General features: G+C 41.1%; 1 protein-coding gene across 1 annotated transcript in view; it reads right to left on the bottom strand.

Annotated features, from left to right (window-relative positions):
• Window positions 1–26,378, bottom strand: part of GPR158 (G protein-coupled receptor 158) — a 364,240-nt gene that overhangs the window by 123,492 nt on the left and 214,370 nt on the right. Inside the window, exons 3-4 of the mRNA XM_073629786.1 lie at window positions 23,788–23,890; window positions 13,361–13,578 (exon numbers count right to left, since the gene is read on the bottom strand). Of these exons, the coding sequence (XP_073485887.1) occupies window positions 13,361–13,578; window positions 23,788–23,890 (321 nt within the window). The remainder of the gene's footprint in view (window positions 1–13,360; window positions 13,579–23,787; window positions 23,891–26,378) is intronic.

Here is a 26,378-nt window from a genome sequence, read left to right as displayed (position 1 = left end):
TTTAGACAAGACTTACAGCATTGGGGTTGGTGTGCGTAATTATTCACCCTGGGATAATGTTAAAAGATGCAAGCCATTCTTCTTAATTGCTTTCTGTTAATTCTGTGCATTCACACTGCTGTGGCGCGGTGACACATTTCATGGAACAGAAGGTCAGAAAAGCCTATTTTAATATAATCAGCTCACTGCTTTACACCAGATGAGTAACAGCTATGTATTAAACGAGGTCTAAATAACTCACCATTGTGTTCAGTAGAGGGAAAGGCACTGCAGTGGGATAAGGTGACTTGCAAATGTGTTTAAAATCAAGATCATGATTTTCTACCACTTATTGTTGCACTAATTGTGCCATTTATGAAGCAGAGTGGTGTGTAAAGACAGTATGATCTACTAATGATAAAGGTCATTGTAAACCTCTGAAATTAAAAAATGAACAAAGCATATCCTTCTATAGTTTGTACCTGGCTCAATCCAAAGCAACTAGAGTGGTTCCTATCTGCTTTCTCCTCCCTCTGGTAGCTGTATAAATCACTTCTGACTACTTGTGCCGACACCACAAATTCGCCCTGCCCCCTTTCCAGCACACAGAAAGTGATTGACAGCTTCAGCTGTGGATGTTTCCCTATGAGATTGTTCATTCCCTCCACTCAGGCCTCAAATTACACTCAGCTCCCTGCTCTATGCTGTGCGGTTTGTGATGTCAGATCCCCTGCTTTCTGGAATTTGGAAATGCTGTGTAAAATGTGTGCTTTGGGAGGCTGTAGAGAGGAGACATACAGGTACAACCTATGTAGGATTTATAAGGGTTTACAACCACTTAATTAATTTATTATAAACGCAGTTTGAGTTTGTATTGAAAGAAACATAGGTCTGTTGATAACTGTGGTTGCATATTTCTATCAAATGTAAAGTAGCTTTTCTTAAAGCCAATCTTTGGCCAGGAATTCACCCCACAAAATTTTAGTTCTCTCCACGCCCTTTAACTATTTCCTTAGTATTAAAAAAATACATGTAAATACCCCAAATAGTTACCTGAATCTATGTCCACGTGGTCCTCTCTGCTCTTCTGAAAAGTCTGGATATCTGCTTGTCATCTATATGGTCATATCCCATTAGCTGTCCATTGGTGGGGTCCTGAGGGCTTCAGCATTGGCGTGATGATGTCACAATAAGAATTGGTAACAAGACCAGGGCCTGGACTGCAGTGGTGGATTGGCCGCACTTGAGTCGAAAAATAGCAGAATGAGGGCATCATATCCCTAAAGATAGGCTTTAACGTTTTACTGTTTTTAGTAGTTAATGACAAGCTGGGAGAGACACTGGCCATCTTTTGCTGCTTTAGGAAGATTTTAGTGTGTTTTTAAAATTGTCAACACCAACTTTTTTAGTCTAGGTAATGGATAACAGTTTTTATCAGTTTCTATATGTCACATATACAGTATGATATAATGTTTGAACTGTTAACTGGAAGACACTGGGCAAGCCGGTATGTCCCATTGCAACTGCAGATACTAACATCTAGATACTAAAACCATGTGGATGTAATACATATATGTGGGATTTACAATGAAGCTGAGTTATTATGCCTAGTACTAAAGAATTTTGCTAACTGCTTTTTGGACAGACTATGGAACAAAATATGGACCACCAGAGAGAGTGAGGGACAGAAAGACTCCTCTCTACACAAGGAGAGAGGTGTACAGGCTGTAATTGTGAGGTGGTATCCATAGACCACAAGGGAGAAAAAAAGTCCAGGGGTCACCAAAAATGGACCTAAGAGCAGGGTGGTTGGACTCCTGCATTAAGGCAACTGCACTAGGCTTCCAGGGTGAGAAGGAGAAGCCTCAGGGGAGATCTGGTGGTGAATGAGTGGCCAATCTCTCTCATCCAACATCATCCCGCCAGGACAACGTAACCCTCTTCTCATCCTCCTTCATCCAGCCCCCAGGAGTGGTCATCAGGGGATAGACTGTATTCAGGTGTACATTCTTCTGATGTCGGATTGGTGAGCAGCCTTGGGCCACCCAGTGCTGTGCTGAACATTGTTTACACCTGTTTGGGAATGTTAGTGTCTATGGTGGAGCTTTCTTTGCTAACTTTGCTTTTTGGACAGACTATGGAACAAAATATGGACCACCAGAGAGAGTGAGGGACAGAAAGACTCCTCTCTACACAAGGAGAGAGGTGTGCAGGCTGTAATTGTGAGGTGTTATCCATAGACCACAAGGGAGAAAAAAAGTCCAGGGGTCACCAAAAATGGACCTAAGAGCAGGGTGGTTGGACTCCTGCACTAGGCTTCCAGGGTGAGATGGAGAAGCCTCGGGGGAAATCTGGTGGTGAATGAGTGGCCAATCTCTCTCATCCACCATCATCTTGCCAGGACAACGTAACCCTCTTCTCATCCTCCTTCATCCATCCCCCAGGAGTGGTCATCAGGGGATAGACTTTTCATTTGAAACTATAAGTTTCAAGTTATAAGTTATAATAATGTGTACATTATTCTGATGTCAGATTGGTGAGCAGCCTCGGGCCACCCAGTGCTGTGCTGAACATTGTTTACACCTGTTTGGGAATGTTAGTGTCTATGATGGAGCTTTCTTAAGCGGGGCCTCTTTACTGTTAATTGTTTGGGACACTTTCCAAAGATACCTTTACTTTTTTGGATTACAAAATTACAAATACCCCCCTTTGAAGGCTGAGTGCTACACTGTTACACTCTTAAGGCCCAATCACCAGCAGACTTTGTGCAGATTTACCCACCGGCCAGTGGTTAGCTAGGGTCTATTTGACTGTAGTTAGGTCCCAATAGAGAGCAGCATCGCTCCTGCTATATAGTAGGGATATTTGTTGAATTGATTGCTATTTGCAGCATTGTTCTCCACTCTCCCAATATGTTTCAGGCAAGGCCCTTCACTGTCAGTAGGAAGAATGAATACAAACCATATTCATTCTATTGCATCATTGAATTACATCAGTCTCACAGAACTATTGCTTTTATGATTGAAAACATGTTTAACCAGTACTTTCCCCAGGACTTAATACTATTTTATTAAAGGCCAATTTTTTCCATTGGTGTATTGTTGGATTCAGTTATGGGGCAGGTCATGACTGGAAATGGTAACTGAGCCCATAATTTGCCAGCAGCTCCTTTGCGGTAGTGCTACAAAAGGTATTTCCAATTCTTAGTAGGAACATTAAGATACAAAACACTTTCATTCCAGTTTTTGTTTTTTGTGGGATCATCTCTTTTTACAAAATAAAAGCTGAGTCTGTCCCATCTAACTCTCCTTCAACTTTCATGTTAACAGGCAGCATACACAAGGCCACAAGGCCTTAAAATGAACCTGTTTTCTTGCTCCTGTACCGACATGGCAGAGCTTTTGCCAGATTCTATGGAGTTTCCACTTTGTGCTACAAGAACTACAAGCTTACGTGCAGCCACTCCCAGCGCTGTACACACAGACAGAGCAAGAGACACAAAACCAAAGCCACATATTTGCTTTTTCTGCACGTATGAAAAGTGGTAAGTGGGGTACCCCAAGGCTCTGTCCTGGGACCAATTCTGTTTAATTTATTTATAAATGATATAGAGGATGGGATAAATAGCTCAATCTCAGTTTTTTTTTGCCGAAGACACAAACATGAGTAGGGCAATAACACAGCAGGATGTAGAAACATTACAAGAGGACCTCAATAAATTAATGGAGTGGGCAACTAAATGGCAAATGAGGTTTAACATTGAAAAATGTAAAGTAATGCACTTGTGGGCAAAAAATATAAATGCTGGTTACTTACTAGGTAGAGAAGCTCTGGGGATTCTAGGATGGAGAAGGATCTAGGCATCCTAGTAGATGACAGTATGAGCAATAGCATGAAATGTCAAGCTGCGGCAAGCAAAGCCAGCAGAATATTACCATATATTAATGATAATTCTAACACTTTATAAAACTCTGGTTCGGTCACATCTGGAGTATTCTGTCCAGTTCTGGTCACCAATCCTTAGAAAGGATGTGCTGGAACTGGAGAGAGTTCAGAGAAGGGCAACAAAATTAAGGGGACTGGAGGACCTCAATTATAATTGATTCTTGAAATTGCACATGGCAAGATACAAAGTGTTCGATCAAGGTTTGTGCAATTCTCCTTTTAGTTTCTCTTTGATAGACTTTACTTCAAAGCGTTGGATCTAAGACTTAGTTTTGAAACTTCTTAAGGCAATGCTCTGAAGCCATTGAAACTAAGAACACAGTGCTTTTTACCCTGGCTCTGTGAGAGGGAAGCAGGGGTGACACGGTATGGATCGTGGTGATACCCGGTGAGTTACTCATTTGTGCAGTGTGAACCCATGGGGCGGAATGGGGGCCTCGTCTTGGGCAAACTGGATTCAGACTATAAAACATGCCTCAGGTCGTGTTTATCTGTCTCGAAATGTCCAAGATGTTTTTCACAGGTTGTTATAATGTTATTTGTATAGATGATAACCACACTATTTAGGTGAGATATAAGTTACCAGCTCTCTTTGATCCATTAGCACATCTGTTAACGTTAATAACAGGTATCTTGTCATATGGAATATAAGGGGCCTTGCAGGCCAGGTTTATGTCAGTTTCTCCATATTTCTTTGAAATTAATAAAAATATTGAAAAGAAAATGTAAAAAAAAAAAAAAAAAAAAATACTGTATATCCCATAGTTTGTAGACGGTATAACTTTTGCATATCAATATACACTTATTGGGATTTTTTTACCAAAAATATGTAGCAGAATTCATATTGGCCTGAATTAATGAAGAAATTTGATTTTTTACAATTTTTTATTGGATATGTTTTATAGCAGAAAGTAAAAAATATTGTTTTTTTTTTCAAAATTGTTGGTCTTTTTTTGTTTATAGCGCAAAAAATAAAAACTGCAGAAGTGATTAAACACCATGAGAAGCTCTATTTGTGGGAAAAAAAGGACATTGGTTATATTTGTGTACAGCGTCCCACAACCATGCAATTTACAGTTAAAGTAACGCAGTGCCGTATTGCAAAAAATGGCCTGGTCATGAAGGGGGGGGGGGGGGGTGGGGGAACCTTGCGGAGCTGAAGAGGTTAAGCTACGTAGGGAGTTTTTCACTGTCAGGGCGGTAAGGATGTGGAACTCTCTTCCACAACGAGTGGTGTCAACAGGAAGTATTGATAGTTTCAAAGGACTCTTGAACGTGCATCTTAGCAAACACAATATACAGGTTGAACTGGTTGGACTATTGTCTTTATTCAACCTTACCAACTACAGTATATGTAAGCCTGTGATTCTAAACAGTAGCATGTACAAAGTAGAGACTTCAGAAGATTCTATGGGTCCTGGAAAGCACCGGGGGCACCCATATACTCAAAGTCGCCAAATGTGGCTTTAATATCACTTTAAGAATAGTGAGTAGAGCTAAATTATTTTTTATGCTCCAGTGTCCACCTTTTGATCTGAAACTGATGATTTACAATACAGATACAGCCTTGGATAGAGAGCCATTTATCCATCCTGTATACAGCTGTTTTAGAATTGCTGGATCTCATCAACACAAGAAATGCGATTTAGGCTTTGGGAAGCAAGGCAGTAGAAAGTGCAACAATACTGGGGATAGTGTACCCACTGGATCAAAGCTGATACTGATGACATGTACATATCTTCCAGACAATATTGTATATCACATCATTTATACTGAAAAATCATAGCGAGGAAAGAGAAAGTAAGAACAGTGTGTTTCACTTGGGTTGAGACAATCTGCTTTATTCTTAATTTGGGAGATTCTGCTTGGTTTCATTCTCCTGCTATGCTACTCTTAATGATTTTATCTGTTTAAGAAAGCCATTTAAAGTCTATAACATTTACATAATGTATGAAATCTCATATAATGTAGATTGAATTCTTCAACTAAATTAACAAAGTGCAAACTCGACAGATGCCTCAGAGTAATATTAGGGATACATTATAAATTAAACTAGGCCTGTAATCTGAACAAACGCTTAAAATGAAAATAATGCAATGTATTTTCACCGTTGAGAATGAAAGGTGGTATTGCTTTTTGTAAGAAACCTTAGGGAGGTCTAAATTAAAGGGATGCACCATTAAACATGATTCCTAGAAGTTGTTTTACTGTTGTGTTTAGACCGCTCAATAGAAGCTTTCTAAGAGAGAGAATAGATCTGTAGAATAAAAAGTCAAATTCCCAACTTATAGTTTCAAATGAAAATGGTTCTCTAGCAGGTTTAAAAACGTAAAAAAACAGGCTAAGCTATAATACTTAGATTTATCTATGTTCTCTCCTGCAGTACTACTATTTAGCCACAAGATGCCCTCAGTCTTCTAGATTGAATGACACCCAGTGTCACTTAACCTGGAAGACTAAGGACATACTGTAACTGTAGGGCGTTATGGACCTGTCCCCTGGGGGCATCACTGCAATGCCCTTATTTCACTCACTATATTCATATTGAGAGTGCACACATTTTAAAGTGAAATCATCAAGGCGCTAACATGATGATGTCAGCACTGATCTCTGCATTTGAAGAATGGCCCAGCACTGGGAAAAATCTTAAGAGGACTATAAGTTTCATGTGACTGGCCTGAACAATTAGAAAAAAAGGTAAGTATATTAAAAACAAAAAAAGGCATAAATATTGCATGGGGGTAGCTACTTAAGGGGGTTGAGCCTGGAGTTGGGGATTTTAAAGAAAAACAGCCATGAAAGAAATATGTGGCCTACAATTGCTAAACTCTCCTTCTGAAAAAAGTGCATTATCTGGCTGTCTTGCTGGTACAAAGTTGTTATAGCAAATCTGTGCAGGGCAAAGCAATAGGTTTACTTTAATGCAGTCGGCAATGTCACACAACTGGGACACATGCTGTTTTACATACATACAGTACAAGTACGGTGTATTTTCCTTAGCTTCTGGTGCTAAAAGGACAACAGAGAAGAGAAGGAAAGGTATGACCTGTAACCAGATCAGAAAAATGGACTTCACTTGTTGCATGCTTATGTAACACTGTGCATTGTTACTGTGAAGGTAAACTTGTATCCATCCACAAGATGGCAGCGTTCAGCACTTTTTCTTGTCACAGCCTTAACCACTGGGCTCTTAAAGCAGTTGTATACCCGCTGAAATTTTTTTTTTTTTTAACCCCTGTAAAGCAAAAAGCATAATGAGCTAGTATGCACCGCATACTAGCTCATTATGAAATACTTACCTTAGAACGAGGCGTTGTTATCTTACCTGGTCCACGCCAAGGTAGCTGACATGTTGCCTCGGCATGTCTTCCAGGTATCGCGGTTCCAGCGCTGTGAGTGGCTGGAGCCGCGATGTCCGGGATTTCTTTCTCGGCAAGGTCCGGCATTTGCCAGACCTTCAGCCGTGAATCCCCTGTGCGCATGCGCAGCTGCAGTCAGTGGCTCATAGCAAGGGGAATATCTCCTAAACCGTACAGGTTTAGGAGATATTTTTTTTACCTACAGGTAAGCCTTATTATAGGATTACCTGTAGGTAAAAGTTAAAAAAAGACTATACAACCGCTTTAACTAACCAGGCCAATTTTCAGCTTTCAGTGCTGTCACATTTTGAATGACAATTACTCAGTCATGCAACACTGTACCCATATGACATTTTTGTCCTTTTGTTCACACAAATCGAGCTTTCTTTTGGTGGTTGTTAATCACCGCTGGGTTTTTAATTTTTTGCGTTATAAATGAAAAAAGACTGAAAATTTTGTAAAAAAATGAAATTTTCTTCATTTCTGTTATAAAATTTAGCAAATTAGTCATTTTTCTTCATAAATTTTGGCCAAATATTATACTGCTACATATCTTTGGTAAAAATAACCCAAATAAGTGCATATTATTTGATCTTTGTGAAAGTAAGACCCCTTTCACACTGCAGTGCCGCTAAAACAGCGATAAAGCGCCGGTCATTCTTGCGGTGCTTTAGCGGTGCTTTTTCGGGTGCTAGTCCCAATTTGCGGTGCTTTCAAAGCGCCGCCCATTCATTTCAATAGGCAGGGGCGTTTTGCCGCCCCCAAAGATGCTCCTTGCAGGACTTTTTCTAACGTCCCGCAAGCACACCGCCCAAGTGTGAGAGCACTCATTGCAATGAATGTGAAGCAATTTTGAGGCGCTATTTCTAGCGCTAAAATGCCTGAGAACTGCCTCAGTGTGAAAGGGGTCTTATAGAGTCTACAAGCTGTGGTGCCAACCATTGAAAATTGATCACACCTGATGTACTGACGGCCTCTCTCATTTCTTGAGACCCTAACAAGCCAGGACAGTACACATAACCCCCCCCCAAGTTACACCTTCTTGGGAAAATTAAGATTTTTTTTTTTCTTCACAAAGTTTTTTTCACATAATAACAAGTTATTTCTCACGCACAACATATGCATACCACAAATGACACCGTAAAAAACTTTCTACTACTCCTCCTGAGTATGGCAATAGCACGTGTGAGACTTTTACTCAGCCTGACCACATAAAGAGGCCCAACAAGTCCGTGTACATATAATTTCTTGACCACTTCTTATGCCGCGTACACACGATCACACATTCCGACAACAAAATCCATGTCTTTTTTCCGACGGATGTTGTCTCAAACTTGTCTTGCATACACACGGTCACACAAATCTTGTCGGAAATTCCGATCGCCAAGAACGCAGTGAGGTACAACACGTACGACAACCCAAGAAAAATGAAGTTCAATAGCCAGTGCAGCTCCTCTGCTTGATTCCGAGCATGTGTGGAACTTTGTGCATCGGAATTGTGTACAAACGGTCGGAATTTCCAACAACAGATTTTGTTGTCGGAAAATTTGAGATCCAGATCTTAAATTGCTTCAGAAATTCCGACGGAAAATGTCCGATGGAGCCTACACATGGTCGGAATTTCCGACAAAAAGCTCACATCGAACATTTGTTGTCGGAAAATCCGACCGTGTACGTGGCATTACACTTTTGAAGGTCCTGGAGCACCAGGACAATGGAAATGCACAAAAAATGACCCCATTTTGGAAAGTAAACACCCCAACGTATATTCTATGAGGCATAATGAGTCTTTTGTCATTTTTTTCCACAAGATTTTGGAAAATGTGTAAAGAAAATTAAAATGCATTTTTTTTACACAAAGTTGTCCATTTATAAGATATTTATAACACATAGCATGTACATAGCAAAAACTACGCTCTAAAATATATTCTGCTACTCCTCCTGAGTATGGCGATACCACATGTGTGAGACTTTTACACAGCCTAGCCACATAAAGAGGCTCAACATGCAGGGAGCATCGTCAGGTGTTCTAGGGACATACATTTCAAATCTAATTTGACTATTTATTACACTTTTATGAGGCACTGATGGGCACTGTAGTGGCACGGATGAGCACTGATGTGGCGCGGATAAGAACTGATGTGGCACGGATGTGGCATGGATGTGGCACGGATGAGCAGTAATGTGGCATGGATGAGAACTGACGTGGCATGGATATGGCATGGATGGGCATGGATGTGGCATGAATGAGCACTGATGTGGCATGGATGAGCACTGTTGTAGCATGGATGTGGCACGGATGATCACTGATGTGGCATGGATGAGCCATGGATGAGCCATGGATGGGGATCGCTGAGTGTAGATGAGCCAGGGATGAAGCATAAATAAGCATGAATGAGGATGGATGAGCCAGGGATGTAGCATGGATGAGGATGGATGATCCAGGGATGGAGCATGAATGAGGATAGATGAGCCAGGGATGGAGCATGAATGAAGATGGTTGAGCCAGGGATGGAGCATGAATGTGGATGGATGAGCCAGGGATGGAGCATGGATGAGCATGACTGTGGATGGATGAGCCAGGGATGGAGCAGAAATGAGGATGGAATAGCCAGGGATGAAGCATAGATGTGGATGGATGAACCAGGGATGGAGCATGGCTGAGCATGAATGTGGATGGATGAGCCAGGGATGGAGCATGAATGTGGATGGATGAGCCAGAAATGGAGCATGGATATGGGTGGATGAACCAGGGATAAAGCATGGATGAGCATGACTGTGGATGGATGAGCCAGGGATGGAGCATGAATGTGGATGGATGAGCCAGAAATGGAGCGTGGATATGGATGGATGAGCCAGGGATGAAGTATGGATGAGCATGAATGTAGATGGATGAGCCAGGGATGGAGCATGAATGTGGATGGATGAGCCAGAAATGGAGCATGGATATGGGTGGATGAACCAGGGATAAAGCATGGATGAGCATGACTGTGGATGGATGAGCCAGGGATGGAGCATGAATGTGGATGGATGAGCCAGAAATGGAGCGTGGATATGGATGGATGAGCCAGGGATGAAGTATGGATGAGCATGAATGTAGATGGATGAGCCAGGGATGGAGCATGAATGTGGATGGATGAGCCAGGGATGGAGCTTGGATGAGCATGAATGTGGATGGATGAGCCAGGGATGGATGGATGGATGGATGGATGGATGGATGGATTAGCCAGGGATGGAGCATGAATGAGGATGGATGAGCCAGGGATGGAGCATGGATGAGCATGACTGTGGATGGATGAGCCAGGGATGGAGCATAAATGTGGATGGATGAGTCAGGGATGGAGCATAAATGTGGATGGATGAGTCAGGGATGGAGCATAGATGTGGATGGATGAACCAGGGATGGAGCATGGCTGTAGATGGATAAGAGCCAGGAATGGAGCATGGATATGGATGGATGAACCAGGGATGGAGTATGGATGAGCATGAATGTAGATGTATTAACCAGGGATGGAGCATGGCTGAGCATGAATGTGGATGGATGAAAAAGGGATGGATGGATGGATTAGCTAGGGATGGAGCATGAATGAGGATGGATGAGCCAGGGATGGAGCATGGATGTAGATGGATGAGCCAGAGATGGAGCAGGAATGTGGGGGATGAGCCAGGGATGGATGGATGAGCCAGGGATGGAGCATGGATGAGCCAGAGGTGGAGCATGAATGTGGATGGATGAGCCACAGATGGAGCATAAATGTGGATGGATGAGCCAGAAATGGAGCATGGATATGGATGGATGAGCCAGGGATGGAGTATGGATGAGCATGAATGTAGATGGATGAGCCAGGGATGGAGCATGGATGTGGATGGATGAGCCAGGGATGGAGTATGGGTGAGCATGAATGTAGATTGATGATCCAGAGATGGAGCATGGATGTGGATGGATGAGCCAGGGATGTATGGATGAGCCAGGCATGGAGCATGAATGAGGATAGATGAGCCAGGGATGGAGCATGGATGCACTGGCTCCCCTCCTCTCCTCGCATGCTGTGACCATCGGTGTGAGGAGAAGGGAGGAGCCGAACCGGACATGCTCCGGTTTGATACAAGTGATCACTCCATCATTGGACGGAGTGATCGCGTGGTAAAGGGCCGCTGTCACTGGCCCTTTACCCCGATCCGTGACACACCGGGTCTGGGACACCCGACGTTCACTGACATTCCCAGGTGCCCACCCTGGGGGGCACGCGGGAGCGTGATTCTGGGAGGATGTTATAGTATGCCCTCCCAGAATTATCTGACCACGCTGTAGCCGTCTTTTGGCTATGGCCCGGTCGTCAAGCGGTTAATATAAGTGTTCAGAGACTTCTGGGAGTTTTAGGCTGAAGGCAGAACTTTCTTCACAGTTAGGCTGAACTTAAACTACAGAACCCATGAGCAATCAACAAGGGGCGGGAGCATATAAAAGGAAAAGCCTGGGCAGAAACCTGGGCAGAGAGTACAGACCAGCTGGGAAAGCTGAGGAAGAGTCGGTTAAGCAGAACACCGCACACAGAAGGCTGCTCCGGGGAAACCTGGTTCACTGCAGAAGTGCATGAGTCGCATGCATCACTGCCGTATCTCCAATTATCGCAAAAGGAGTAGTGAGAGGGTCGCTGCCCCAACGTATCATTGCTATTAGTTGAATTAAGTTCTTGTTACCGGCCAGGCCTGTTAAGAGTGCAAACATTCTTCAGCATTGGTCTATATTGAAGACAAGTATACTGCTGCCCTTTATTGCTGCAAGCTGCCATTCTTTTGTTTATCATTGTGATTACTGCCGGCAGGTTGTGGATCGGAGTTGACCCTTTGCTCCCTGCCAGGCAGAATCCTTTCCCTGCAGCTGCATCCATGTTTACTCAGGCCATTTAAATAGGGAGCTTTTGCAGCCCAAGTTCAAACTCAACTTTTAAAGTGAACCACACCTACCATTTCACACCTCCTCTTAAAGTGACCTTTGCCAACAACTTCATATCTTAAAAAGAGACCCTCACCAATAGTCTTATCTCTTAAAATGACCTGTGCCAACAACCTTGCCACTTAAAGGGAACTATCCTGTTCATTCCACATTTTAAAGGGACAGCACTTTGTACTGCTCGCCAACTTAAGGACCCCAACTAAGACGGGAGAAGAACCAACCATCAGACTGTTTATAACCAGGGTCTATTCTTTTAGAAGTACTGGTGTGCAGGAGTTCTAACAGAATATTTCCAAGTTAAACCTAGACTCTCCTAAATGAGGTTCTGCAAGTTAGCTAGCCAGTTTAATTCCTTGATATCAATACAAGTCTCACTTGGGGAGTGATCTCCCATTTGGAGGGCTATTGTTTATACCCTCAGTCCTGCAGGACAGGTGACCACACTTTAAAAGGTTTTTGACTATACGGTATTGTCCTTGCGTTGATTCACATTGCCTCCTCTTTGAAATTTTGAATTGCCTTACTATTTTTTGTCTTGATGGCTACCAATACAACCTGGTTATTTCTTTCATCACAGTTGGTGTGTATTGTTCTTGTGTAACTGCCTGGAGACTCCCCAATCAAGGTATTTTGGTGCTGTGAGCAGAAGTGGGGCTCCGTTTAGGGCCAAAAGGACACAAATCTATCAGTGGCTCCTTCAGGGGTAGCGCTACAGTTATTTGAAGCCAGTGAAGCCAGAGAAGGCTGACATATATTTAGAAGGAAGTTCACATATTTTTCATAGCACGTTTCCTATGTCAAAAAGAAATTAAATTTCGTCTTCTAACTTGGGTTTTCCAGTCAATAAACTCCAAAATAATTAATAGAACCCGCCTGCTCTGAGCAGGTATATTTGTTATGTGCTAGCTTACAAATTATTCTGATTTCCTAGATGTACTGGTACCGGTTTATAAAAAATGATTGCTCCTTCATATTTAGCATAGTCTGGCCCTGTGTACAAATTCCGACTGACATGGTTAATAAGCTGGCACTGTGGCGACATATTTGCAGAGATAACAATAGCCACAACATCCCGGCTGAATATCAGAGGGAGAGTATCAGAGAGAGCTGTAGTATTTACCTTTGCTCTGCGGAAATGGTAGACCACTAGCATGCTTATGAAGTTGAGCAGCATGCAGAAGGCTTGGAAGGAGATGACAGCGATCCGCAAATACTTGTCCTCCTGAGCATAGCAGGGTGCATCCCCTGTACAGTACGAACAACCTTCCCTGCAGGGCAGACACTTATATTCCTCTTCAGATATTTCTCCTCGAGAAAAATGGTTATCCACTTTCTGCCCTATAGGAATGAAAACAGCTGTTACATAAGTCACATATGCAATGCTAGGCACATATTAAACCTGCATTTAAAATGTAAATGTGTGTTTTGTGTGTGTGTGTATATATATATATATACATATGTGTGTGTGTGTATATGTATATACACATACAAGAAAATGAGGCAATCCATAGGTCTTTCCAGTGGCAAAACATACAATATTGGTAATCACCACTGATGTTTTAATGGCACTGAATATAAACATAGAATAATAGACCATGTTGCTTCAAAACACTCTTCCTTCAAAATCCTCCAGCTACTGTTAGGTGTCCACTAAAGAGCGCATCCCCAATCCATGAACAGGCTATTCAATGGCACCAGACGCTGTGTGAATTTGATCAGTCATGTCTGGGTAAATGGAAGACAGGATGAATACATCACGTTTGTCCTTTCTCCCCCTTTCGAAGTAGGGTGTTAATGAGCCGTTGGGGTTAGCCCCTGTGATTAGCTCACATGGTGCCACAGCAGTCAATTTTTTGAAGGAACAAACATCTAAAAAGTGGCAAGCTTGCATATAAGTTGTCCATGTACAAATGGTACCCCATACGGAACAAGGGCAACAACAAGTCCCACACTATCTTCCCACTGCTCCCCATGTAGTCTGGGCATCCGGGGGACTCCACTTGACTATCTTGTCCCTAAAGCAATATGTATAGCCTGTGGCCCTCTAACAAAGCTTATACAGTACATTTTGACCCCATATCTGGCACACTTGCTCGGTTTTCTGTAATGTCCATGTTAAAGGTTAGGCTCAAAAAAGTTTTAAATTCGGAAACTATGATAGGGTTCCACTCAAATGGCCTGGCGAGGTATGAATTTTGGTTGGTGGTGATGTACTGTATAAAAACATTACTTTGGCCCACAAATTATAGAAGTCTTCGGTGAATAACAGCTCAAAAAAGTCAAGGGGCATTGTTAAGTTGACTGTTTCCACCTAAACCCCAGGTTGGGCTGTGAATGGGGGGATAACAGGTGCTGCTGAATGTGGGGGCAGCCGATTAGGGTTTGGAAGTACCTCTGGAAAGCTACTATGGGTTCTACCTACCTGTGCTCAAATTTTTTGGTGGCTGCGGTTGCATTACGCTACTATTGCTAGCCATCTCACCAGCTTGTACTGCAGTGTTGGTGTCTAAAATGCCAGGACGTACTACGCTGCTGGTGCTTGCCAGATTACCAAAATGTAGTGCAGCATTAGTACTTGTGCCCTCCCTGCAGCATCTGAGCATAATCATGTTTTTAGCACTTCAGCAACCTGGGGTCGGGTACGCCTGATTTTAGCAGGGACCTCTTTACCATCGTCCGGGCTCGATGTCAGGGTGCTGCTGCTCTCTACAGGTTTATATTCTGAGCCTGATTCTGACAGTGAGGCCTCCCTTCACTCTGATCTGTCATGCTCAGAATCTTGTACGCCTCCTCACTAGTGTATCTTTTTTGGACATTTTGGGCACTAACTTTTGCAGGTACCTAGTGGCAACTATGGGAAAAAGAGTTTCAAGCTAGCAATCAGGGACTACTTGCACGCTAGAAATAAAATTAACTGCTAGTGCTAGCAGAGAACAGGCTTGATCTTACTAACACTGAAGTTTCGCAGACAATGCATCAATATTATACTGACCCTGCAATTGTTGGAGATGGGGGCTAAACACAAGTGCTGGCAGTGATCGGGGCTGATCCTGCAAGCACTGTGTTTTTGGGGACACTTTACTTTTGGAGACAGTAGTATATTTTTGTGCTGTGGGTGGCCAGTCATTAGCAGGTTCACAGCCAAAATCATTGGCTGTAAGCCTGCTAACAAATTTGTGCTGTGTCAAAGCACAGCATAAGCAGCAGGGGGCCTATAAACCCGAAAGTTCCCCCGCGATTTCTTTTTGCTCAGTGCATCAGGGATGGGACCACCATACTCTGTATCTGACACGGTATAGGTCTCTTTCTCTTCTTCCCGTGATTTATAGGGATGTTGTGGGGGAACAACAGAGCCACTGGCCAGCAGTATAAATTAAACTGCTGGTTTGCAAGTGGTTAAATCCTAAGTGGAGCCAAAATAAAAAAAACTGAAAAATCAGCACATAAGACATGACTTACAGTCAGCAGGATGTGTCCCTTGTGCTGATGTCTCTTATATATGCTGAAATCCTCCTCTGTCCATGACCCCCACCCCTGTATTCTTCCTGTGCGGCCGGGGGTTGAATAAAACTAAGGGGCTGTCACAGGCTCTTTTCACCCAGCTGCTCTTATCATAGTAGCCATACTATATCTTCCAAGAATGAAGCACGATTTATGAATGGAGGAGGTGCAGCTTTCAATCATCCGCCCCATCCTCCATTCATAGATCGCTTTCCATTCCTAGAAGCTGCAGTATGGCTTCTATGAATGGAGGAGCTGGTCAGAAAGGGCGGGCGGGCGGGCATAGTCAGGCACTCTTGACAGCCCTTAGTTCTATTAACCCCCGCTACACTGGAAGATTATGTCAGCCGAAGTGGAGAGCTGCATGAACAGAGGAGGATTTCACCCTAGAAGAAGAGGAATTAGCACAAGGGACACATCCTACTGACTGTATGTTCCTTCTGCTGATTTTTCAGTTTTTTATTTTGAAATTTTAGCTACTCCTAGATTTTAACCGCTTGCCAACCAGCCGCCGCAGTTATACTGCAGCAGGTTGATTCAGATGCGGGAATCACCGTCATTGTATGTTGGGCGCATACATGCCGGTGTCTTGCCGAGAATGTTCCCTCGGCGGATAAGTTCCCCCCCTGTACTGCGCAGGCACAGCGCCTGCGCAGTACATACTACTCTCAGCCGCCTGAGATAGCCAAAGCTCAAATGCTTCAATCAGCTGTACACGGCGCCTGCGCTCTGGGTCCAGGTTCCTTCCCCACCATCCAAGTGGACCTAGAGGGGGAATCTAAAAGTGCCGAGCGCAGCGAGGCCGTGCCCGAAGCGTGGCGAGCGAAGCGAGCCCGCAAGGGGCCCTCTTACAGGCGCCGTGTACAGCTGATTTTCAGCTGTTCTGCTTCGGCTATTTCCGCCGATACCTACTGCGCAGGCGCAGTAGAGGGGGGAACTTATACGCCAAGCGGAACTTTCTCGGCAGAACACCGGTCTGTGGGCACGCATGCCCATTCGCTAGCGGGGGGCCAATCTGTTCCTAGTGATTAGGAACAGCGATCTCTCTCTACTCCTTGTCAGTCCACTCTCCCCACAGTTAGAAACACCTCCCTAGGGAACATTTAACCCTTTGATTGCCCCTGGTGTTAACCCTTTCTCTGCCAGTGTCATTTATACAGTTATCAATGTGTTTTTATAGCACTGATCGCTGTATAAATGTCACTGGTCCAAAAAAAGTGTCAAAAGTGTTGGATCTTTCCGCTGCAATGTCGCAGTCCCACTAAAAATCGCAGATCACCGCCATTACTAGTAAAAAAAAATAATAACAATAAAACATAAATCTAGCCCCTATTTTGTAGATGCTATAACTTTTGCTATCAATGTACGCTTATGGGATTTTTTTTTACCAAAAATATGTAGAATACATATTGGCCTAAACTGTGGAAGAAATTAGTTTTTTTTTACATTTTTTTTGCATATTTATTATGGCAAAAAGTAGAAAATATATATTTTTTTCAAAATTGTCACTTTTTTGTTTATAGCGCAATAACTAAAAACCGCAGAGGTGATCAAATACCACCAAAAGAAAGCTCTATTTGTGGAGAAAAGGACATCAATTTTGTTTTAGTACAGTGTCGCACGACCGCACAATTGCCAGTTAAATCGACGCAGGGCCGTATCTCAAAAAATGGCCTGGTCAGGAAGTGGGTAAAAGCTTCCGGGACTGAAGTGGTTAAAGGTAAATGGTGGCGAAAGAACTGGTGAAAAATGACTAGACACGCTCCTCTGGCCGGCCTGTGTGTATGACAATTTGTCATTTTTACCACTTCTACCTTTCAAAGAATGACATCAATTCCGCTGTAAACCCTGATTTCACTTTAACCCAATCCTCTATTATCTTTATAATGTACAACCTTTATTTATGGAAATTACTAGCCGCGAGTCCCTTAATAACTACTCCGGGTGTAGTGAAGAAAATAACGCTATTATGTGCAAAAAGTGATAAGTTTTGACTGCCATTAACAACGTTAACCTTTACTAAATTCCACAGAACAATGAAAAGAACAAGCGCCAATCGAGAACCTAATCGTGTAATTACAGGGTACAGCTATATTGTCATTCTAATTTATTTCATGCAGGTTGCATGCAAGTCATTTGTTTTATTGGTGCTGGAGAATTACCGCCGAGCTGTGGCTTGAACGACTTCTCCAGCGCTTTTAGAGTTATTACTTCATTTGTTTTTTCAATAAACTTAAAGATGCCTGTGATTACCGCTCTGCGGTTTCAGACTATACCGTGTATTTCTTATTTTGGGCCCGGATCTAGTTTGTGATAGGATCCGCGCACAAGTCATTGTTAATCCTCGTAATGTTTATAATATGTATGAAATGTCTATTTGTTGGATTTTGCAGAACAAATGTAACATTTTCTAACATCCATTCCTAAGAAAATAGCTATAAGGTGGTCTTAAAAACGCAAACATTTATAATATTGCAGTTTACCAATTCTAAGATGTGATGGCTGCATTTGTTTTCTTTTTAAGGCTTTCGCTATTTTCATCTGGTGATCCAGGCTGTAAGTCTGTTGTTAATTCAAAGGATAGGCTCTCTTGCATATCAGTAAAAGGGATAAGACAAACCATTTAACACTGACAGGTGTGCTTACAATGATCTACTTTTATTAATTCATGTAAAACCTTTATCCCAAAAGAACAAAAACTGTTGCTGTAACTGGAAATGGAGCGAGTACAAAGAAGGGCAACAAAGCTAATAAAGGGTCTGGAGGATATTAGTTATGAGGAAAGGTTGCGAGCACTGAACTTATTCTCTCTGGAGAAGAGACGCTTGAGAGGGGATATGATTTCAATTTACAAATACTGTACTGGTGACCCCACAATAGGGATAAAACTTTTTCGCAGAAGAGAGTTTAACAAGACTCGTGGCCACTCATTACAATTAGAAGAAAAGAGGTTTAACCTTAAACTACGTAGAGGGTTCTTTACTGTAAGAGCGGTAAGGATGTGGAATTCCCTTCCACAGGCGGTGGTCTCAGCGGGGAGCATTGATAGCTTCAAGAAACTATTAGATAATCACCTGAATGACCGAAATATACAGGGATATGTAATACTGACACATAATCACACACATAGGTTGGACTTGATGGACTTGTGTCTTTTTTCAACCTCACCTACTATGTAACTATGTAACTGCATTATAAGCTAGAGCTTTTGGCTTCAATTTTTTAGTGTATCTAAATCTGTTAATACATCGAACACTCCCCTCTCCCCGAATGACAATACTACTGTCTGCTGTGCCCCCTGTTCTCCTTCATCCAGAGTGAAGGCATTCTAATACAGGAGGTGTGCTACTGGCCAGATCACCAGGTGAAAACAGAGGCAAAAGCCTAAAAAAAGAAAACGAATGCAGCCACCACATCTAATGATTGGTAAGCTGCAAAATATTACATTTTAGGATTAGGGTTTAATACCATGTAATGGTTTACGTTCACCTATCAGGAAGATGTTCAGAAAGTCCCCCTATGGAATTTTATATCCAATAAATAGTACAATCCATAGTTCCTCCTCTTGGAAATGGTGAAGGTCATCCCAGTACAAATGCAGCTGTTGGCTGCAGGAAAAGTTTTGAAGGAAATACATTTGCACAATTCCCCCATCAACACAGACAGTAGCGGTGGCCCATCCACAGGGGGTGCAAGGTTGACGCCCCCCCCATCCATGCGTCCGGCCCCCTAATCTACATGCGGGGCACCGGGAGCATGGATTCCAATCAGGGTTTTTTTTTTTAAGCACGTGATTAGAGCCAGAGGCTCTAATAGGCTTCAAAAATGGGAGGGCTCGGGGCGCAGAGCACTGTGCCCTGAGCCCACCCAGCTGTGTGACAATAGCGATTATAACACTGATTCTCCTTCCGCCCAATCAGGAAGAGGGTCCTGAGACCTGTCACCTGATTAGCCAAAAGAAGATGTGATTGGATTGGCTGCCAGGAGGAGGAGGGAGGAGACGCAGGGGAAGTGAGAAAGCAGCCGCCCGCAGCCCAGGGAGAAGCTGCCGCTGCCCACCTTCCGGAGCGCTGCCCGCGAGATGGGGTAAGTGCGGGGCCCCGAATACTGACTGACCAACTGGGGGGGGGGTGGATGCCGCCCATGACCCGGATAGACGATCGACCGACCCCCCCCCCCCAAGAAAATTAAAGCTCCAGCCACCACTGACAGACAGTGTTGACAGGGGAATCCCTCCTGTCAAGCAATTGTCTTCTCCCGGCGGAGGGGGGGGGGAGCCATCTCAGCCAGTGAATATTGCTAAAGGCTATAGCAGCGGCTATAATCACAAGCTGGCAGGATGGTTGTACCCCTAGAGGGTCGATCGATCAACTTGGCACATTCAGCCTGCCCATTAATGGTTGGAATCTCAGTCGGTTCCTGCTGTTCCTTTTGAAATAAAGGTCTTACATAAATAAATAAATAAAAGCTGACCATTGTAAGCACCCCTGTCAGTGTTAAATGGTTTGTCTCAACCCCCGAACTGCTACTTTGTCTGGACAGCTGTGTCTGTTCAAGGAAGTTGAAAAACAGACTTAAAGTGGTTCTAAAGGCTCAAGGTTTTCTACCTCCATGCATTCTATGCATGAAGGTTAAAAAAAACCTCAATTGTGCAGCAGCTCACCCAAATACTTACCTGAGCCCGATCTTTCTCCAGCACTGTGTATGAAAGCCTCGGCTTTGCTGGGTCTCTCCCTCTTCATTGGCTGAGACAGCAGCGGCTCCCGCTGCTGGCAATCACAGCCAGTGAGCCAATGAGGAGAGGGAGGGGGCAGGGCAGAGCTGTGAATCTGTGTGTGAATGGACATGCATCTGCTTGGGTGCCCCCATTGCAAAGCTGCTTGCTCTGGGGACACTTGGCAGGAGGGAGGGGCCAGGAGCGCCAGGCGTGCAAAACCACTGCACAAAGCAGGTTAATATATAACGTTTGTTATTTAAAAAAAAAATGAGTGCCTTTATTATCACTTTGAGCTGGGTACACACGGATCGAGATTCGGCCGAAGCATCAAGGACCAGACGAATTTCGATCTCTGAGTGCCCTCCCTGTTTTGCAGATCATTTTTTGTTGAATGGTCCTGCTGGAAAAACGTCATGTTCCTGCATCCACATCACTTGTGTGAATGTAAGAATCTGTGGGTCTTTTGTTCCGCTTGCTAGTTGAAAAGAAAAAAACGAACAAGGTGCACCCAACTTTACTGGCTGGATCACCAGGTGAAAATAAAGGAAAAAGGCATAAAAAAGAAAGCAGTAAAAAACCCAAAAGCAAACATATATTATATTGTAGCTTACCAATTCTTAAATGTGATGGCTGTATTAGTTTCCTTTTTATGCACTTTCTTTCTTCTATTTTTATCTCAGTAAGTCTGTTGTTTTTCACAAGCTCTCCAGCAGAATGTATCAGTTTACATGGATGAGACAAACCACTTAAAGTGGTTGCTAAGCCACTCTAAATACTTTATACTTTCCACTCCGTGTCCTAATCCTGTGAATCCCTGTGTGTGTAATTTATTAAAAAATGCCGATTATACCTCATTTCGGAGCGCCGCTCAGTGCTCAAGTGACCGCCCGGCTCTTTCCTCTACCCATCTGACAGCTGCAGCGGACGGGGCTGAGATTCCCCCTCAGTCAGGATGAGAGGAGGAGAGAGCCGGCCGGTCGTGTTAATGCCGAGTGTTTTGAAATGAGGTATAATCTGCATTTTTTTGTTATGGGGGCGCTGCGTCATTAACAACTGAAGACAGCTGAAGTGTAAACAAAAGAAATGTCCAGGCAATTAGAGCTGTCAAAAAAAAGCAGCCTGACAATGTTTATCAACAACATTGCTCAGCTGCTAAAACAGAAAGATAGGAAGAAACATTGTTTCATTTAAAAGCAACCTGTCAAGTAAAGAAAAGCTATTGTTTTTTTAATTATTATTTTATTATGTTCCTCTGTTCAACCCCTTATTAATCCTTAAGTTCATTTAATTATTATTTTCCTGATGATTTTTTTTTTTTTTTGTTCATTTCTATTGTATAAACTTTTAATAATTAAAACTTTTTTTTGTTGTTTTTGTTTGCTTTTGTTTGGTAATATTTTTACACCTTTAACATATATTTACATGTTTCGCAGTACAAAATTGAAAAAAAATAAATGTATTTCAATAACTTTTCAGTGCTTTGTACCAGAATCATAATTTTAATGTCATTTTAAACAGGACAAATTGCAGAATAAAATGTGTCAATTCATTAGTGATTCTAAATCTGCTAATACATTTAACACGACCTTCCACCCAGACTTGACAATGCTGCTGTCTGATGTGCCTCCTCTGCTCAGTCCTCTATTCCTGGCCAGATCACCAGATGAAAAGAAAGGGGAACAACCAAAGAAAAGAAAACTAATGCAGCCAGCACATATACAATTGGTAAGCTGCAAATTTCAGAATAAAACTTTTTTTTTTATTTTTGTTTGCTTTGTTTGTTAATATTTTTACACCTTTAACATATATTTACATATTTCACAGTACAAACTTGAAAAAAATAAATAATAAATGTATTTCATTTGTAAATAACTTTTCAGTGCTTTGTACTAGAATCATCATTTTCATGTAAATTTAAACAGGACAAATTGCAGAATAAAATGTACACTTTTTATGTGCAGTAACATTATTTTTTAAACTAAGCGCTGCGTAAACTGTCAGCGCTATATAAATCCTGTATAATAATAATAATAATAATAACAATAACTAACACTGCTCAAAAAAGGAAAAGTGTTTTTTTTTTAAGTTTTGTTACATTTAATTGTCTAAAGATTGTGAAAAAAACATCAATTGTTGTAAAACAATATTTAAGAAAAAAAAGTTGTTTGTCCTTAAAAAAAAAAAAACATATATTAGAGCTGCACGATTAATTGTCAAGAATCGTTATCGCAAATTTTTCCCCGCTGCGATCTTGACAAAAGTGTTTCACGATTCTTGCTATGCAAAGAATTCTCTCTGCTCTTCTGAAGCCACAGCTGTCAAAAGAAAGGAAGAAAAAAAAACGGGCAGTCTGCCAAGAATCACAACATTCTTTAGCAGTGGAACTAAGTATAAACATTGTAACAATTTGTCAAAGGAATAGACTTTGTGTGTAAATGAGGAAAGTTTAACCACTTAAACACTAAATCTTTTTCTGACATTTGTTGGTTTCAAGTAAAAATCTTTTTTTTTTGCTAGAAAATTACTTAGAACCCCCAAACATTCTATTTATTTTTTTAGTAGAGACTCTAGAGAATAAAATGGTGGTTGTTGCAATATTTTATGTCACACTGTATTTGCGCAGCGGTCTTTCAAATGCAATTTTTTTTGGAAAAAATTACTTTAATGAATTAAAAAAAAAAAAAAAACGAATCAGTAACGTTAGCCCAATTTTTTTTTGTATAATGTGAAAGATTTTATGTCGCAAGAATCGTGATCTTTTTATTCTAAAAAAAAAAAAAAAAATTTGTGATTCTCATTTTGACCAGAATTGTGCAGCTCTAACATATATGTATTGCGTTGTTATCTTAAGTAATGACAAAATTATCACCAAAGAGGTTAAGAAGCGGGGCCACCACGTCCCTAACAACCAATCACTCATTCAGCTGTCAGCAGGGTTCCCCTGCTGACAGCTGAAGCGTAAACAAAACAGTTGCTGGCAGGTATTGGCAATTGGTATTGGCAAATACAAAATGAAAAAAGAATCGGTGCTCGTACTCGCTGTAAAAAAAAAAATTCTATCAGTGCACCCCTATATACAGCCTTCACCAAAAACACATTTAAGGTTTACAAGACAATGCAAAAGGGTAAAAACCTAGATATGTCATATGTTATATAAGCTTACTGGTAAATATTTCCTTGTCTAGAGTTCTTCTTTACGTGATTATATAATTATAAAGTTGTAGACCACTGGGAATTTACTGTATAACCCTGACAAGGATAAAAAGGAGCCGTGCATTATTAATGTCACTCTTTTTTTTTTTCTTCTTGCTCAACCAAAAGGCACTTACTTTGAAAGCCATTCACTGAAAAGATGTCAGGATGATAAAATCCAGGCTTGCAAGTGCACTCGTAGGCTCCGAGAACAAATCCATGGCCCTTATGTGGCATACACTGAAATGAAGAAAACAAGCAATGTACTGTCTGTAGACTTACAAGAGGCTTCAAAGAATGGCAGGTCAGCAGCTTCTTCACATATATCATTTTCATATTCATTTTGTTGGACTCAGCCTATCCATGACTGACACAATCGCCCGTCAAGCGTATTAAAATGATTTTATTACCACAGATGGCCAATGCATACCATAGAATAAAGATGCTATCAAACATACATTTTTACCCAAATTTCTTCTTGATTGTAATTTTAGTAACAAAGCTTCTCGAAAACCTTTCACTGATTGTAATAGATATGGTACGGTTCTCTAGTAAGACAAGGAATTTAGATTTATTTTTTTGGCAGACAGATCCATCTTTCTCCATCAGCATATCCCCCACAATTATTAACCTTTTATGTCACTTGCTTGCCCTTTCCTTTAGATTGTAAGCTCTGATGAACAGGGCCCTCCTAACCTTCTTGTCTTGTATTGCATCATAACTTTAATGTTTCTCTTTATTTTGTAAAGCTACTGTTGGCGCAATCTAAAGTCTGAAGAACTTTTGCAGATTGCAGTATAGTTTGATTACATTGGAGGAGGATAAAATAACAGAATCTTCAGGGCTGTCTCCCTCTGCATTCTTTTTCTTTAGTTCTTTGTTACTACAGAAATGGAACGGGCACTGTACTATTGTAGGCCTATCAACTCAATTCACCAGTGCTCATCAGAACTGCTAGCAAGAAAAGCGGCCACCACATCAACAAACACTTTCAGTCTTATAAAAGGTATAAAAGATTTTTTTTTTTTTTTATTCGATATCTAAAACCTTTTTCATTCTGCTGTTGGATAGACTAGGGAACTATTGTCATTTGTTCCAGTTTCTCACTGGGAAACACAACAGGAAGTGGGACGGATTTTTTTTTTTTACTGTAACAGGTGAAGATTTCCCTCTTCCAGTAAGAGACTGTAAAATACAGCATTTCAATTTATTTGTATATATATATATATATATATATATATATATATATATATATATATATACAGCACTTCTCTCCCTGGGGACTTAGGAGGTGATCCAGCCATCTTGTGTGGACTCAATTGAGCTAATTAATCTAGACATGTGCAGTTCATTTCAGTCCGAATCAAAATTTGGACTAATTTTTCGTTATTCGGAAAGTGTATCCGAATTACCGAATTACAATAGTACCGAATTTAAAAAAATCCAAATTAACGAACTGAAATACTGATGAAATTCGATTCAAATTTTAATTTGAAAACAAATATGAATCAAATTCAAAAATAAATTTGAATCAAACTTGAAAAAACAAATTTGAAACAAAAATTGAATTAAAAAAAATTTGAAATCGGGTTTCTAAAAAAGAATACAATAAAATAGAATATAAAATAATAAAGCTATAGAATAAAAATGAAAGACTAGTAAAGAATAGAATAGAATTTAATAGAATACAATAAAAAAATAGAATATGACTGTCTTCTAAATTTGAATAGAATAGATTAGAATAGAATCCATAACAAAGAAATCCAAAATAATAGAAAATAATAGAACAGAAAAGAATAGAAAAATAATAGAATAGAATAAAATATAAAGAATATAACCATTACATTTGAAAAGAAAAGATTAGAATAGAAAATAATAGAAACGAAAAGTATAAAAAATAAGCGAATAGAATAGCAAATAATTGAAAAACAATTCATATAGAATAGAATAAAATATAAGGAATATAACCATTATATTCTTTCAATTTTATTTTATTATATTATATTTTTTTCTACTCTATTATTTTCTATTTTCTAGACTATTCTTTTCTATTCTAAATTCGAATTTCGGAACATGGTTATATATTCTTTCTATTTTATTCTATTATGTATTAGTATTCTATTGTTTTTCTATTCTTTTCTATTCCATTCTATTCTGATGTTTTCTGTTCAAATTCATTCTATTCGAAATTCTAATTTCTTAAGATGGTAATATTATAACTATCTTCCGAAATTCTAATTTAGAATAGAATGAATTTGAATAGAAAACATTAGAATAGAAAAGAATAGAATACAAAATAATACTAAAGAAAAGAACAGAAAAGAATACAATAGAAAAGCAATAGAATAAATAGAAAGAATATAACAGTTATACCCCATCAACATCTGTCACAGTGTACCAGTGCGCCATCAACATCTGTCACAGTGTATCACGAGTGCCCCAGCAACATCTGCCACAGTGTGCCATTGTCCCATCAACATCTGTCACAGGGTACCACAGTGCACCACACATATTTGTCACAGTGTACCAGTCCCCCATCAACATTGATCATAGTGTACCTTTATCCCATCAACATCTGTAAGAGCCCTTTCACACTGGGGCGGTTTGCAAAGTGCCACTACTTTCATTCCAGTGTGAAAGCCCCGAGGGCTTTCACACTGGAGCGATGCGCTGGCAGGATGGTAAAAAAAGTCCTGCTAGCAGCATCTTCAGAGCGGTGAAGGAGCGG

The sequence above is a fragment of the Aquarana catesbeiana genome, linkage group LG05, assembly GCF_042186555.1.
Source record: "Aquarana catesbeiana isolate 2022-GZ linkage group LG05, ASM4218655v1, whole genome shotgun sequence".
In the NCBI taxonomy this organism is placed as follows: Eukaryota; Metazoa; Chordata; class Amphibia; order Anura; family Ranidae; genus Aquarana; species Aquarana catesbeiana.
The sequence above is the reverse complement of the archived record's forward strand: the minus strand, read 5'-3'. Positions and strand labels throughout refer to the sequence as shown.